This window comes from Hyperoodon ampullatus (genome assembly GCF_949752795.1).
Source record: "Hyperoodon ampullatus genome assembly, chromosome: 10".
NCBI lineage: Eukaryota > Metazoa > Chordata > Mammalia > Artiodactyla > Ziphiidae > Hyperoodon > Hyperoodon ampullatus.
Window position 1 is genome coordinate 52,751,120 of NC_136923.1, and position 17,228 is coordinate 52,768,347.

The 17,228-nt window shown below is 43.5% G+C and overlaps 1 protein-coding gene across 1 annotated transcript in view; it reads right to left on the reverse strand.

The window, feature by feature from the left end:
- Nucleotides 1–611: 611 nt before the first annotated feature.
- CRTAP (cartilage associated protein) overlaps nt 612–17,228 on the reverse strand; it is a gene marked incomplete at its 5' end in the record, with an annotated part of 34,760 nt that continues 18,143 nt past the window's right edge. The window contains 4 exons of the mRNA XM_079712240.1: nt 612–756; nt 7,214–7,297; nt 8,226–8,371; nt 14,515–14,643. Of these exons, the coding sequence (XP_079568366.1) occupies nt 703–756; nt 7,214–7,297; nt 8,226–8,371; nt 14,515–14,643 (413 nt within the window). The 3' untranslated portion in view covers nt 612–702. The remainder of the gene's footprint in view (nt 757–7,213; nt 7,298–8,225; nt 8,372–14,514; nt 14,644–17,228) is intronic.

Genomic DNA, 17,228 nt, shown 5'->3' on the forward strand with positions numbered 1-17,228 from the left:
CAGGTCAGACCGTGTACGGACCATCATGAGGAGAAGTTTAGCCTTTGTCCTCACCATCTTTGCTGGATCAGGGCACGGGGAGAAACAAAACCAAAATGTGGAAAAGCAGAAAGGCTAGAGTAGGTTTTTATAATTACCACCTTTTAGGAGTGTTTTTCTTATTTAAAAAATAATACTGATTTTCTGGGAAAAGAAAAAAACTATCCATGGAAAACTGTCCTTCTAACCAAAATGGTGAGAAGGCAGGTATAAAAATGGAGACGGCAGGTGTGAAGATGGGGAGACAGGTGTGAAGGGGGGCAGGTGTGAAGGGGGGGCAGGTGTGAAGATGGGGGGCAGGTGTGAAGATGGGAAGCAGGTGTGAAGATGGGAAGCAGGTGTAAAGGGGGCAGGTGTGAAGGGGGGCAGGTGTGAAGATGGGGGGCAGGTGTGAAGATGGGGAGGCAGGTGTGAAGGGGGGCAGGTGTGAAGATGGGGGTCAGGTGTGAAGAGCGGGGACAGGTGTGAAGAGGGGGGGCAGGTGTGGACACGTGGAAGGCAGGCTCACCCCTGGTTAGCTGTAGTGAGAGATGGGGGCTTCCCTTTCACTTCACAGAGTAAAGAGAAGGCTCTGAGGTATCAACAACTTGTACTATTAGGAAAAGGAAGACAAAGAATCTGTGTTTCCTGAACATCGAGAGGAAGTCCCCTGGCTGCTGGGGGCTAGCTGGTCTCCTCCAGCTCCAAGAGGTCATCCACATACTCCACAACCTCTCCCTGTAAGAGACAATAAGACACCTCTGTTAAGCAGGTACCTGACCTTCAAAGTGCTGGTGAGCACAGACTGTTTCTAAGAGGCAATTGCCAGCCACCCCTAGGCTGGAGCAGCCTTTCTGCCCTCGAGCCCAGAGGATCTGACTTCTCCCTGGGAGGGACCTGGCTTCCACACCATGTGAACCTGGAGTCAAGTGCTCCAAGACCCCCAGATGGCCTGTGTGAACTGGGCGGTCCAGCCCCTTCTGAAAGACCCTGTTTAGTGCCCCTTGGTCTGTGCATCCCTCCCCCAGCCCTACTCCCCTCCCATTAGCAGTTACCCCACAGGAAGACTTTCTGTCTGTTCCCTTTCTGCCTTGATCCCCAGACCACAAGCTTTTCAAGGACCAGGACCCTCTTCTGCAGAAACTGGCACACACAGGTCTCAGTAAACCTGCTAGGGGATGGCTGACTGCGTGTAGGCGTGTTACTGCTGGTGCAACTGAAGCAATCAGGCCACTCACATAAGAGACGCTTGGGTAGTACAGGAGCCCACCTGCTCCCTCTTTTTGCAATGAGCCTTAAGCCTCTACCTGAAACAGCCCAGCATACTTTCTGATTTCCTTCTCTGTGTTGATTCCACTCCCACGACACATCTGACCCACCAGCTGATGACACCCATTCCCTTTACTGCAGAGAATGAGTGAATCACCAATAAGGCCAAGCCCCTTCCCCTAAGGTCAGTACAGGCAGCCCCACCGATGGTGACCACCCCCTGCTAAAGCCTGGCCCCCCTCACGGAGGCCTCCCTCCCAGGCCAAGAGCCAATTTGCTCCTTTTGATATTTTAACACAGAGAGAGTCATAAAATCTTTCAGCATTTGAGAATAGTTAGAAAATCTATCAAGTACATGAGACACAAAAGGGGTCTTATTATTTTTATCAAATGCTTCTACACGTCATGCCTGCAATTAGGAACTCAAGTGATGGGAGTGGAAGACCACTGCTTGAATAAACAACATTCTTCAGTTGCTTTCTGGACCCCACAAGGAAAACAGGGTATGGCAGAGGATCACATATATGGCCATGACATCTGTTCCCAGGATTACTGTTTCCTGTTGTGTGGCTACTGTGAGGTGGGGATGATAGTATTGTTTGCTTTTAGCTCACTACTAAGTGTCCCCGGCAATAGAGATGAAAGAAACACATCCTCCTATAAGGTCACTGGTGTCACGCTCAGATCTATCAATATTTTCCAGGCATCCATCCCCCAGCTGCTGGGAGTGTCGCTGCTAATGGCTTATACCTATCCCTTCTCTGCATGACTGATCTTGGCCAAAATGAGCAGCCCTGCCAGGGAGCTTATACATCACCCACTCCGGGCTGCCAACAACTAGTGAGGGACTGAGAAAGGGGATGACAAAAGGCGGAAGGAGCTCTGTGATACAATGCATGCTCCGGAGCTCCCCACAGGATCAGGATAACCTGACTGCAGGTGAGACCACATGTGTGCGTAGCTCCTTCCCCTGCCCCTCACCTCCTTTCCTACCCAAGAGCATCTATTTCAGCTTGCTTTATAAACATTCTGAAACTGTAACAGGGCCTCTGCAAAATTTTTAACCAGTGTGCAAACTTTCAGGAGTTCTTACACATATTTCAAGCCCAGAAAGATATAAAGAAGAATACCATAAATATCAGGAGACTGTACTGACGCTTTGTTTCGAAGTAGCATTTTGTCCTTTGGAAATTTTTAAGGATTAACTAAGAACTTTATTGTGTTGGTTACAGTTTATTTCAAATTATTACTTGCCATAATTTGATATATAATTTTAAAAATAGCTTATTCTTTAGAAATTCTTTTATAATTCTAAAGCTTTGATTAATAACCTAACTACTTTGGGAACTTCAATGGAGTCCTGTTATCTTGAAAGGTCCAAGTCTAAGAATCCTAGGAATTTTATTTTATTTTTGCGGTACGTGGGCCTCTCACTGTTGTGGCCTCTCCCGTTGTGGAGCACAGGCTCCGGACGCGCAGGCTCAGCGGCCATGGCTCACGGGCCCAGCCGCTGCACGGCATGTGGGATCTTCCCGGATCGGGGCACGAACCTGTGTCCCCTGCATCGGCAGGCGGACTCTCAACCACTGCGCCACCAGGGAAGCCCAGAATCCTAGGAATTTTAAAGCCTGGAATAAGCCTGGTCTATTCACTAGATGATTACTAAGCAGCCGTGTGACTTTGAGTAAGTCACTCTACCTTTCTGAGTTTGTTTCCTCATCTGTGACATGAGACAGCTTTACTGAATCTCATAAAGGGTCTCTTCTTGTTCTAATATTTATGATTTTTTTCTAAATGCATTGTTCTTGTATGTTAAAAGTCTTCAAAGGGTTCATAGCCAGGAATTCCACCTCTGGGAATTTATCCTAAGGAAATGATCAGAGAAGAGGTAAAAGATTTAGTAACTGCTGTGTTATTGATAAAAGCAAAAAGTTGGAAGCAACCTAAATGCCTATAAAAAGAGCTTTACTTAAAAAATCCACACCATGGAATATTAGTCATTAAAAAATTGTCTTTATAATGAACATTAACTAACAAGATTAACAAAAACCACAAAATCATCTCAATAGGTGCAGAAAAAACATTTGGCAAAATTCAACACCAAAACATCTGAAAAAATTCCTAGTTTGTCAAATGATAAAAAGCATTCAACTAACTAGGAATAGAAGAGGAACTTCCTCAACCTGATAAAGGGCCCTACCACAGCTAAGAATGTACTTAATGCTGAAACAGAAGGCTTTCCTTCTAAGATTAGGAACAAGAGAGGATTTCCACTCTCTCCATTTCTATTCAACATTGTACTAGAGGTTTTAGCCAGAAAAATAAACAAAAGACATCCAGACTGGAAAAGAAGTAAAACCATGTCTATTCACAGATAACATGATCTTGTATACAGAGACTCCTTAGGAATCCATACACATCAAAAAAAAGTTTAGAACTGATAAACAAGTTCAATAAGTTTGCAAGATTACAATACCAACATACAAAAATCAGCTGTATTTCTATACACCAGCAACGCACAACTAGAAAATCAAAATAAGAAAAACAATTCCATTTCCAATAGCACCAAGAATAACAAAACTTGGGAAAATATTATTGAAGGAAGTTAAAGAAGACCTAAATAAGTAGAAAGGTATCCCATATTCATGGATCGGAATATTTAATATTGTTAAGATGTCAGTCAATCTTCAGATTCAGCACAATTCCTATAAAAATCCCAGCTGCCTTTTGCAGAATTTGGCAAGTTGATCCCATATTTCAATATGGAAATACAAGGGGCCCAGAATAGCCAAAACAATCTAGAAGAAGAAAAAAGAAGTTGGAAGACTCACACTTCCCAATCTCAAAATGTAGTACAAAGCTACAGTATTCAAGACAATGCGGTACTGGCATAAGGATAGAAATCTAGATCAATGGAATAGAATTGAGAGTCCAGAGATAAACCTTCACATTTAAGGTCAATTGATTTCTTACAAGGGTACCTAATTGAATAGGGAAAGAAAGTCTTTTCAACAAATGATGCTGGACAACAGTACTTCCATACACAAAAGAATGAAATTGGACCACCACCTCACATCATATGTTAAATTAACAACAACAAAAAAAGATTGTAGACCTAAATGTAAGTGTATAACACTATAAAAACCTTAGAAAAAAACAGTAAATTTTAGTGATCTTGGATTAGACAATATTTTCTTTGATGACACCAAAAACACAAGCAACAAAGAAAAAATAGATAAGTTGGATTTCACCAAAATTTAAAACTTTTGAGCTTCAGGACACCATTAACAAAGTGAAAAGATAATGCACAGATTGGGAGAAAAATTTTACAATTCATATATCTGATGGGGGACTTATAACCATAATATATAAAGAACTCTTACAACTCAACAATGAAAAGACAAGCAACCCAATTTAAAAATGGGCAAAGGACTTGAATAGAATCAACATTTCTCCAAAGAAGATATACAAATGGCTAACAGTCATATGAAAAGATGCTCAACACCATTAGTCAATAGGGAAATGCAAATCAAAACCATAATTAGGTACCACTTCACCACTAGGATGGCTATAATAAAAAAGACAGACACACACACATACACACACACAAAAAGAAAGACAGGCACTATAACTGTTGAGGAAGATGTAACAGATTAGAACTCTCATACATTGCTGGTGGGACTGTAAAATGATTCAGCCACTTTGGAAAACAGTCTGGCAGTTCTTTAACAAGTTAAACATAGAGTAATGGGACCCAGAAATTCTACTCCTAAATATATACTCCTAGGTATAAGAGAATTGAAAACTTTTGCCCAAACAAAAATTTGTACCCAAATGTCCATAGTATCATTATTCAAAGTAGCCAAAAAGTGGAAACAACCCAAATGTCCATCAACCAAGGAAAAACAATAGGTGGTATATCCATACAGTAGAATATTATTCAACAATGAAAAGGAATTTTTACGTGTAACGTGATGCATGTTACAACATGGCTAAACCTGGAAAACATTACGCTCAGTGAAAGAAACTAGTCACAAAGACCAAAAACCATGATTCCATTCATATGAAACATCCAGAACAGGCAAATCCAGAGACAGAAAGTAGATCAGTGGTTGCCAGGGGTTGGGGGAAAGGGTCAGGGTGGGCAGAGGGGAAGGAATGGAAATTGACTACTAACAGGCTTGGGCTTTCATTTGTTTTGTTTTGTTTTTTTGGCTGCACTGTGCAGCTCGCGGGATCTTAGTTCCCCGACCAGGGACAGAACCCTGGCCCTCGGCAGTGAGAGCATGGAGTTCTAACCACCAGACTGCCAGGGAAGTCCCTGGGTTTTCATTGGGTGATGAAAATGTTCTCAAATTTGAACGCACGACTTTATGAATATACTAAAAAAAACCCCACTGAATTGTATACTTTAGAAAGGAGAATTGTACAATATGTAAATAATATCCCAAACTGTTCTAGAAAAACATAACCAGGGAAATTGCTCATACTACAGTGTTACGTGGAAAAGCCATGATATATAATTACAGTCAAGTTTATAGTGAATATATATTGGAAATATATAGAAAAAACTGGAGACATAAATACCAAAATATCAATAGCAGCTTGCCTCTACATAATCAGGAACTCTACTGTCCCGTTTTTCCTAAATACTTTTTTCTCAGGAATTCCCTGGCGGTCCAGTGGTTAAGACTCCATGCTTCCACTGCCTGGGACATGGGTTTGCTCGCTGGTCAGGGAACTAAGATCCTGCATGCCGTGCTGTGCAGCCAATAAATAAGTAAATAAATAAGTAAATAAATATATTTTTCTCCACTTTACAAACCATAGCGGTCAACCTTGTTTGTGTCTGGTCAGCATTCCTTCCTTTTCAGCATCCTTGTAGTCATATCACAGGCTCTGCTTCAAGAGAATCCAAGCCAAGACATATGGCACATGGGTCACTTCCTAGTTTGTAAAGCACTTCGATGTGCAAAGTGGTATTTCATTCTTCCAACCCTGTGAGGTCAATGTTTTTAGCCCCATTTTACAGACGAAGTACTGAGGCTCAGGGGAGCTAAATGCATGCTAGTGGTCGATCCATCTCATGCAAATTCATGCACAGAAAACAAATTCCATGATGATGTCTTATTTACAGGTGCTTCACCGAAAACTGGGGCAGTGGAAAGAGCAGACATGGAGGCTCAGGGCTCCCGGGTCTGGCCTAGCAGCTCCCGGAACCTTCCTGTCCCCCAAGCTCCTCAGCTGTAAAGTGAGGGGTCAGATGAGAACAAACCCGCAGCTCTCTCCCAGCTCCGATGGCTGGCAAGTCCCCAGCTGTCCTAGAAAGAGTTTGACAGTTTGTTCCAAACGCATCTCTCTAAACGCTACCCCTAATGATGGCTTTTCTGTGACTAGGCTGCCCCACCACAGAATGACAGCTCCATAACCAGCAGAGTCTCCGCCATCAATAAAGAAGTCAGCTAAGTAAGACTTAATCAGGAATTTCAAGCAATCCCAGAGAAGGATAAAATGCCTAATTTACAAAAACAGAACAAAACAAACTGACAGAAAAATTGGGATGTGGGCTTCCCGGTGTCTTCAGAGTGCTAAAATTCAGTGTGTTTTTATAATGTTAAAAAATGATGCTTGATGCCACATGGTGCAGGAAAAGAAAAAAAAAAGATGCTCAGACAGCTCCTGTGATGGGTTCCTGGAGGATGGCTCCGTACTCTGTCAGGAAACGTGGTGCTTCAGCCTGGGTTTCCTAGAAAACCCTTCTTGTCCAGGCCAGTACTCTGACACGTAAAAACGCCCACAGAAACTCTGTTTCCCAAGGCCCCTTCTGTTTCTCATTTCAGGGACGACTCGGCCTTCCAGTGATTTTTACCAAAGCTGTGAGTAATATTTTCTCTTAGCCAGACGTGTGCTAAACAGGAAAACTTACCTCATCATCATCCATTATGTTTTCCTTAGCAAAGTCATGCAGCTCTTTCTGGAGTGTCGTCACGTTAAAGAACTGAACTGCTTCCTGTTCAGACACAAACAGAGAACAGTTTATATGACCAACCTTTTAAGGGGAGAACTGGGCTGGTGGCAGGCGGGGGAAGGGTATGAGCTTTCTTTGGGGGGTGATGAAAATGTTTAAAATTAAATAGTGGTAATGGTCGCACAGCTCTGTGACTATACTAAGACCACTGAATTGTGCACTTTGAAAGCATGAATTTGACAGTATATGAATTATATCTCAATTTGAAAAAAAGAGTAGCCAATCCTGAGTGAATGAAAGAGAAAATGTGTGTGTGTGTGTGTGTGTGTTAGTGTGTGTTGGCTGGACAGTGAAGCTGAAGGAAGATGTATGTATGGCAAACCAGGACAGCATGCACAAATCTCAATGAAAATACAAGTTAAGGGCAAATTAGAAAAGATCTTCTGAAAGTGATATATAATCCATAGGTTTCCCTGAACACATGCAAAGCTGAGTGCATCCATCAAGGGAATTAAATGATGATTCATCCATAAATAAGCCTGCCATGGAGCTGTTAAAAAAAAAAAAGGAGGTGGTATGGGTGGGACATGGGAAGTGTTCATGATGAAATTGTTAGAAAGACAAAGCAAGTTGCAAAACAGTATGTAAGATCCCATTTTTGTAAAAATTAAGTTACATGCTGCATATACAGTAAATGCATAGCTATAGGGCAGGATGAGAAAGAGAAAATATGGGACTAAGAAGCAGTCTCAATTCCTAAGTGAATCATTTCTGTAATGTTTAAAATTTGTAGAGACTGATTTAGAAATGAGAACAAAGAAGTAAAATGTTAAAAGATAAAAAAGCTACCAAAAAAACTGAGTTTCCCTTCATTTCTGAAATAACCCGTCTCTTAAGATGCAAAGCTGCTTCCTGAAAGTGGGATGAAGAAGAGAACAGGAAACGTGATGCCTGGTGCACTGGCACGTACTGGTCTGGGCTGGAAATGCTCCTCCAAGAGCCCCCACTTGTCCCTGTGGTACTGATAATACGCCAGGTTCTGCTGCATGACTTTATCGTCCTGGTCAAAGAGCAGGTAGCTGACCGCACAGGGGGCTGCGTTCTTCAAGTCATTCACTGAAGGCAAAGGAAACAAGAACAGGAAATCAGCCAACCTCTCACGACCCACCCTCCACTGAATAACACCTTCAAAAAGAAAAAGATCACCAACAAGCCCCTTCTCCACAGACCCTCCTTCGGAATACCTGCAAAGACAAAAGAAATCTTCCCGGGGTGAAAAGGTCACAGATAGGGTATCCATGGGAAGGTGGAGGCCAGTTTGGAAAACAGAAGAAGTTCCTCCTTAGGCAGAGACCTATGCAGAAATGCCTACTATATTCCCCTCAGGCCTTGGAGACCTGGGCTGGTGTCACATCCCTGGAACCTAAGCAGGCTTGGGTCCCAAGGCTGGACTGCCCTGAAGCTGAGGGAGCTGGGGAGGACATGCCAGCAAATGAGCCCTCCTTGGACCTGCAGTGCCTGGTCCCCTCTGCATGGGAACCATAATCTCCAGATCCAGGCAGGCCCTTCAAATGCTAAACCAAGCCTAGTTCACCCAAAAAAGGGTCCACCCTCTGGGCTGGAAGAGTTTTGAAAAGTCACCTGGTCTCCACGTCTCCTGGTGGTGGGGTTCCCACCTCCATTCTCCTTCCTTAGAATCACCCTACCCAGGGACGACAGCGCCCTCAGTGCAGCGGTTTTGCTGGGGCTGCGATTTCTCCGTGGGGTGAAGGGTAAGGGGGAAGAAGGAACGAGACACAAGCCCTTGGGCCTTTCTTCTGGCACACTCCGCTCTCCTTGACAACCCAGGAACACGACTTTCCTAAGGCTCTGGCTGCCCAAGTATCTAAGTTGGGCATGAAGAAATGCTGCCGCCTTGTGGCCGTTTCCCATAACAACAACTTTAAAACCGCTGCTTATGGGCACTTCCGAGTCACAAGGCCTGTGGGGTTGGAAATGACACCCGTCCTCAAGAAATGTCCTGGGGTGATTGAAAAAGACTTCTAAACAAGGCCAACTTTCAAGAAACCAATTTCAAGAGGTAAGTTTCACTCACACTGTTTTTAAAAATAAAAAAAAAGCACTGGAAAAGATGCTCCACATCGCTGGGACTTCCCTGTTGGTCCAGTGGTTAAGAATCCACCTTCCAGGAATTCCCTGGTGGCGCAGTGGTTAAGAATCTGCCTGCCAATGCAGGGGACACAAGTTTGAGCCCTGGTCCGGGAAGATCCCACATGCTGCAGAGCAACTAAGCCCATGTGCCACAACTACTGAGCCGGCACTCTAGAGCCCCTGAGCCACAACTGCTGAAGCCCGCGCGCCTAGAGCCCGTGCTCCGCAACAAGAGAAGCCACTGCAATGAGAAGCCCATGCACCGCAATGAAGAGTAGCCCCTGCTCGCTGCAACTAGAGAAAGCCCATGCGCAGCAACGAAGACCCAACGCAGCCAAAATTTTAAAATAAATAAATAAATTTATTTAAAAAAAAAAAAAAAGAATCTTCCTTCCAATTAAGGGGACGCAGGTTCAATCCCCGGTCGGAGAACTAAGATCCCACATGCCGCGGGGCAACTAAGCCCCTGAGCCACAACTACAGAGCCCACACACTCTGCAGCCCACACTGCCACAACTAGGGAGAAGCCCACACACCGCAACAAAGAGCCTGCATGCTGCAACTAAGATCCAACACAGCCAAAAATAAAATAAATATTTTTTAAAAAGATGCTCCACATCACTATTATTTGAGAAATGCAAATCAGAACTACAACGAGGTATCACCTCGCACCATTCAGAATGGCTATCATCAAAACGTCTACAAACAATAAATGTGGAGATGGTGTGGAGAAAAGGGAACCCTCCTATGCTGTTGGTGGGAATATAAATTGGGAACAGCCACTACAGTGAACACTGTGGAGGTTTCTTAAAAAACTAAAAACAGAGCTAGCATATGATCCGGCCATCCCACTCCTGGGTGTATAGCTGGAGAAAACCAGAATTCGAAAAGATCCAGGCACCCCAACGTTCACTGCACCACTATTTACAACAGCCAAGACATGGAAGCCACCACAATGTCCATCAACAGACAAACGGAAAAGGAAGATGTGGTACGTTTATACAATGGAATATTACTCAGCCATAAAAAAAGAATGAAATGATGTCGTTGGCAGCAACATGGATGGACCTAGAGATGATCATACTAAGTGAAGTAAGTCAGACTGAAAAAGACAAATATCATATATCACTTACAGTTTGAATCTAAAAATTGATACAAATGAACTAATTTATAAAACAGAAAGAAACTCACAGACTTAGAAAACAAACTTATGATTCCCAAAGGGGAAATTGGGGGGGAGGTAGAGATGAATTAGAAAGTTGTGATTAACAGATACACCCTCATATGTATAAAATAGACAATCAATAAGGACCTACTGTGTAGCACAGGGAACCCTACTCAACACCCTGTAATAACCTATATGGAAAAAAAGATCCAAAAAAGAATAGCCCTATATGTTTGTATAACTGAATCAAGTTGCCGTACACCTAAAACAAACACAACAATGTAGATCAACTATAGTCCATATAAAAGAAAAATTCAATTAAAAAAAAAAGTAGTACCTGCCATATTTCCCTCAGGGCTTGGTAACCGGGGCCGGGGTCACATCCCTGAAGCCTAAGGAGGCTTGGGTCCCAAGGCTGCACTCTCGTGGGGCTGAGGGAGCTGGGGAGGATATGCCATCAAATGAGCTCCCCTTGGACCTGTAGTGCCGGGTCCCCTCTGGATGAGACTGCCATCTCCAGATCCAAGTGGGCCCTTCCAAAGCTAAGCCAAGCCTAGTGCACCCAAGAAAGGGTGGACCTCTGGTCTGGAGAAGCTCTGAAAAGTCACCTGGTCTCCACGTCTCCTGGTGGTGGGGTTCCCACCTCCATCCTCCTTCCTTAGAATCACCCTACCCAGGGACGACAGCGCCCTCAGTGCAGCGGTTTTGCTGGGGCTGCGATTTCTCCGTGGGGTGAAGGGTAAGGGGGAAGAAGGGATGAGACACAAGCCCTTGGGCCTTTCTTCTGGCACATTACGCCCTCCTCGACAACCCAGGAACATGATTTTCCTAAGCTTCCAGTTACCGAAGTATCCAAGTTGGGCATGAAGAAATGCTGCCGCCTTGTGGCCGTTTCCCATAACAACAACTTTAAAACCACTGCTGATGGGCACTTCCTAGTCACAAGGCCTGTGGGGTTGGAAATGACACCTGTCCTCAAGAAACTGGGGTAGGTGATTGAAAAAGAATTCAAAACAGGGCCAAGAGGATTCAAGAGGCCAATTTCAAGACGTAAATTTTACTCGCACTGTTTACCTGTAATCCAGAAAGCAAAGATTTCTTGGGGAGCAGCAAGAAAAGCTGAAAGTTTTGGTGTTTTCTCCATTATGTCTTTGCCACACTTTCTGATATTATGGTTGGTTTTTAGAGTTAGTCAGGATTTCAGAGGATTGACCAGTGAGCTTCCAGGGCCTGGAAGTGTCCGGAACACCTCTAAAATCCAGTGTTCTCACGTGTTCCCACTGAACCAAGCCTGCTTAGTGGCTGGAAGATCCATGTTTCAATATCCATTCACGGGGTAGTTTAGTGAAGTGTCAGCACAGCTTCTCATGAAAATGAAAGAAAAACACGGGCTATATTTTCTTCCAACAGAACATCTATAAACTGAATCTAAGATCAGCAATGTTTGATAAGAGTTGAAACTGGGTGATGGGCACCCTAGTGTTCATTATACCAACCTCTCCAACATATGTTGTTGTTATTTATTTATTTATTCATTATTTATTTATTTATTTATTTATTTATGGCTGTGTTGGGTCTTCGTTTCTGTGCAAGGGCTTTCTCTAGTTACAGCAAGCGGGAGCCACTCTTCATCGCGGTGCGTGGGCCTTTCACTGTCATGGCCTCTCGTTGCGGGGCACAGGCTCCAGATGCTCAGGCTCGGTAGCTGTGGCTCACGGGCCTAGTTGCTCCGCGGCATGTGGGATCTTCCCAGACCAGGGCTCGAACCCATGTCCCCTGCATTGGCAGGCAGATTCTCAATCACTGCACCACCAGGGAAGGCCTGTTCTGTTTTTTTTTTAATTACCTTGTTTTTTAAAAAATTTATTTATTTTATTTATTTATTTTTGGCTGTGTTGGGTCTTCGCTGCTGCACACACGCTTTTTCTACTTGCGGCCAACCGGGGGCTACTTTTCGTTGAAGTGCGCAGGTTTATCACTGCAGTGGCTTCTCTTGTTGCGGAGCATGGGCTCTAGGCACGTGGGCTTCAGTAGTTGTGGCACACGGGTTCTGTAGTTGCGGCTCGTGGGCTCTAGAGCGCAGGCTCAGTAGTTGTGGTGCCCAGGCTTAGTTGCTCCGTGGCATGTGGGATCTTCCCAGACCAGGGCTTGAACCCATGTCCCCTGCATTGGCAGGCAGATTCTTAACCACTGCGCCATCAGGGAAGCCCCCAATATATGTTTTTAAATTTCCAGAAGTTAAATAAAACATGTACATAATTTTTTTATAATTCTCATTAAAATGGGGTCCTTCCACATGTGGCTGAATATAAGGCAACAGTTAACAATGGGGTCGGGGGAGAGCGGGGAGGGGGATGGAGATGGGTTGTTTGCTTTTGATCTTTCTCTGTACATCTCTGAGATGTTTGGTTCACTGCAATAAGCTTCTCTTATAAGCCTTTTTGAAAAAAAGCACTTACATTAAATCAGCTATTTATATTAGAAAAGAGGGCTCTTCATAAGCAAAGACACTGCCTAGTGGAAAACTGTCCCCTCCACACTAGAATGTGGTCAGTAAATATTTGCTGGCACCATGCTGTGAGCTCAGTGCTGCCTCATAGGAAAGCATGTTCACACATTATATAGAACTAGACTCTTGACCTCTATGCTAAATAATCCATTACCAGACAGCTCACACTGGGGTGACAGTGGCAAATAAAATCTCATCCTTCCCTCCATGAAAGGGGACTTCTGGGAAGGACACCTGTTAAAAACACACCTCAACCTCCTCTTGATCTCAGAAATGTCCCAACATTTCAGGACATTTCATTGCATCCTTAGATGAGGTTCAGGCTGCTCTAAGATCAGGTTCACTGCTGAGAGAGGCCAGTTACCTTCCTCAGAAAAACATGGTATAAATGTCAGTATCAGAGACTTTTCAGGAACAAAGAAGCCATCTTGATTAACTGCAAAAATTTAAATATTTTTAATTTAAAAACTAAAAAGAGAGAGAGAGGGAGAGAAGGAAAATATTTTTCTTTTCTTTTTTTCCCTTTTTTAACCTTCAGCAGGCAAGGCTTTCAGTGTGTCCTGGAGAGGAGATGAGATGGGATTAAAAGGTAGGCAGGTTAGGTGGCTGCTGAGGCAGAGGGAACCCAACAAAGAACAGGATGGACACAGCGGGGAAGGGGAGCTGTGGAAGACAAGGTCACCTGGCACTCCTCCAGGACATCCTTGAGTCCCCAAGACCAGCCGCCCCTGAGTTTGATGGGCAGCCTTGGGGAAGCTAGCCAGACACCTGCCAGTGGACCCAGACATTTCCTCAGGAGGGTAGAGTTGTTGCTGCTGCAAATGACCCTAGTAACTTCCCGTGCTTGTCACTGAACTGCCAAGGTACACGCTGCTCACGCGAGTGGCACCCAGCAATCTTGGCTACAGGGAGAGGGGGGAAAGCCAGGAAATTCAGGCTCTGAAGTCTGAACTCCAAGTTCCTTTCTTTCTCCCATGTGTCCCCTTTGTCCACTTGGAAGGTTCTGATTGATAAACTCCAATTTCAGGCTAAGGCAGGACCAACTGCAATGACATTCTAAGAGTCTGAAAAGTAAAGCCAATGATGTGGAAGAAGGGAAATAATGATATTTTAAAAAAAAAAAAAGAAAAAGGGACTTGCCTGGCGGTCCATTGGTTAGGACGCCACGCTTCCACTGTAAGGGGGCCTGGGTTCAATCCCTGGTCGGGGAACTAAGATCCCGCATGCCACGCAGAGCGGCCAAAACAACAACAACAACAACCAAAAAGACAGTTATATAGAGTTTGCCGTGTGCCAGTGTGTGAATTTCCTAAGCATTCCACGTCTACCAACTCATTTAATCCTCACAACAATCTTAGGAGGTTAGTACTCTCTACAGATGTGGAAGCTAAGTCTTAGTACCTTGCTCAGATCTCCTAGGAAATGATTACTTACATTTATAATAAGCAAACTGCAAATAATGATACATGGTAGCCACAAATTTCTCGACTGGATATCCTCCTATAACTGGGGTGAGGTTCTCTTCACACTGTATTTTGCATTCCAGAACTTCCACATAATGATCTGAAAGAACACACAAATTTTCAGGCAGTGAATCCATTATTTTCTTAATGCTGCTTCTGCCCCACTGCCCCAAAAGATCAAGGTAAAAGGTAAAAATGATAAATGATAAAATGATAAAAGTAAAATATTCACAACACTTATGATAAAGGGCTAAAATCTTTCATGCACAAAGTTTCTTAAATCAATAAGAAAAAGACAAATGTCCACTATAAAAATAGCCAAAAGGATGTTAATAGAAATTATTAAAAGGGCTAATAAACATTGTGAAAAGATCTTAACCACATTTGAAATTAAGAAATACAATTCTACCTAAAATAATGTAAGCTATTACATTGGCAAAACGTTTAAAATTTGATGATGTCCAGTGATAGGAAGAGAATAGTGAGACTCATGCTCTCATGTTCTGTTGGTAGGAGCAAAATAGGAGCAAATGTTTTGGAGTACAATTTGGCAAAATTTATCAAAGGTTAAAATACATGTATTCTCGGTAATTCCCTGGCGGTCCAGTGGTTAGGACTCTGCGCTTCCACTGCAGGGGACACAGGTTCGATTCCTTGTCAGGGAAATAGATCCCATATGCATGCCGCAACTAAGAGTTCTCATGCCACAACTAAAGATCCCGAGTGCCACAACTAAGACCTGGTGCAGCCAAATAAATAAAAAAAATAAAATAAAAAATTTAAAATACCTAAATACAGTCCCACAGAAAGATGTCAAAGACTACATTTCCCAGCCTCCTTTGCAGTTAGGTTGGGGCCATGTGACTAAGTGAGCCATGAAATGTGGACAGTAACAACTGATGAATACTACTTCTGGGGCTGGTCCCTAACAACCTCCCAGGTGACCCTTGGCCCCTCCCTTTTCTCCTTTCATGCAGCCAGAAGCGAAAGACTACAGCATGATGATACACATTTTGCCAGCAAGACTGTGGAGGAACAGGCACTCTCCTACATTGCTGGTAGGAGCAATGGTAGGAATGCAAAATTGTACCTTAAAATACCATATAATTTATGTAAACCTTTACTCTGAACTATCAATCCCACTGATGTTGACTTTGCAAACACACTTCCATACTTAGCAAACAACAACAACCCACTAAAATTCCCCATTGCAGTATTAGATGTAACAGCAAAAGATTGGAACAGCCCAAATATCTATCAGATAGTTGAATAATAAACTGTAGTACATCACTCCCCCAACCCTCAGTGGAGCACTCGGCAGTAATAAAAAGAATGACACAATCTCTACGCACTAGTTAGGATATATCGTTAAGTGGAAAAAGCATAAAATAGAATAGTGTTTATTTAACGTATGGTACCTATTCTGTATGAAAGAAGCAGACACAAAAAATAAAGGGAAAGTAGTTTTTTTTTTCTTTTTCTTTTTCTTTTTTTTTTTTTTGGCCGCATTGCACAGCATGTGGGATCTTAGTTCCCCAACCAGGGATCAAACCCAGTGCAGTGGAAGCGCGAAGTCTTAACCACTGGACCACCAGGGAAATCCCTAGGGAAAGTAGTTTTATATTCACACAACCTTTATAGAAAAAAATGATTCAGGCAAGAATTCTCAACAGTGTGCTAAATCAGTGGGGGTAGGGTGGGGAGGGGGGCAGAGTTTGATGGACAGCAAGTTGTCCTAGTCTGGAAGCACCTGTCCACAAATTATTAATTTAAAAAGGAAAAACAGTAATTATATTGTGGAGAAACTGGAAAGCACCTCAACCAAATGTTTAAAACTTAATGTCACCACTTCCCTGGTGGTCCAATGGTAAAAAATCCACCTTCCAATGCAGGGGACACGGGTTTGATCCCTGGTCGGAGAAGTAAGATCCCACATGCCGCGGGGCAACTAAGCCTGTGCGCCACAACTACTGAGCTCACACACCTCAACGAGAGAGCCCGTGTGCTGCAACTACAGAGCCCTAGTTGCAGCCCGTGTGCTGTAACTACACGCTCTAGAGCCCGGGTGCCACAACTAGAGGGAGAAAACCCGCACGCCACAACTAGAGAGAAGCCTGCGTGCCACAACAAAGAGCCCACTCCACAACAAAAGATCCCACATTCCTCAACGAAGATCCCGTGTGCTACAACTAAGACCTGACGCCACCAAAACAAAAAAGAAATATGACAAATAAATAGGAAATGTGATCCTGGACAAGATCTTGAACCAGGGAAAAAAATTGCTAGAAAGGACATTATTGTGACAATTGACAAAATTGGAATATGGACTGTAGATTGGATAAAAGTATTGCATTGATGTTGGGACTTCCCTGGCAGTCCAGTGGTTAGGACTCCGAGCTTCCACTGCAGGGTGCCCAGGTTCGATCCCTGGTCAGGGAACTAAGATCCCACATGCTGTACAGCCAAAAAAAAGTATTGTATCGATGTTAAGTTGCCTGAATTTAATAACTATCCTGTGGATATGTAGAGAATATTGTGCTTAGGAAATACACTGAAGAATTACGGGGTAAAGCGTCATGATGTCCGCAACCTACTCTCAAAATGTCCTGAGATAAAAATAACTATATACACACACATACAGAGAGAATGATAGTAAATGTGCACAAGGTCAAAAATTGATGAATC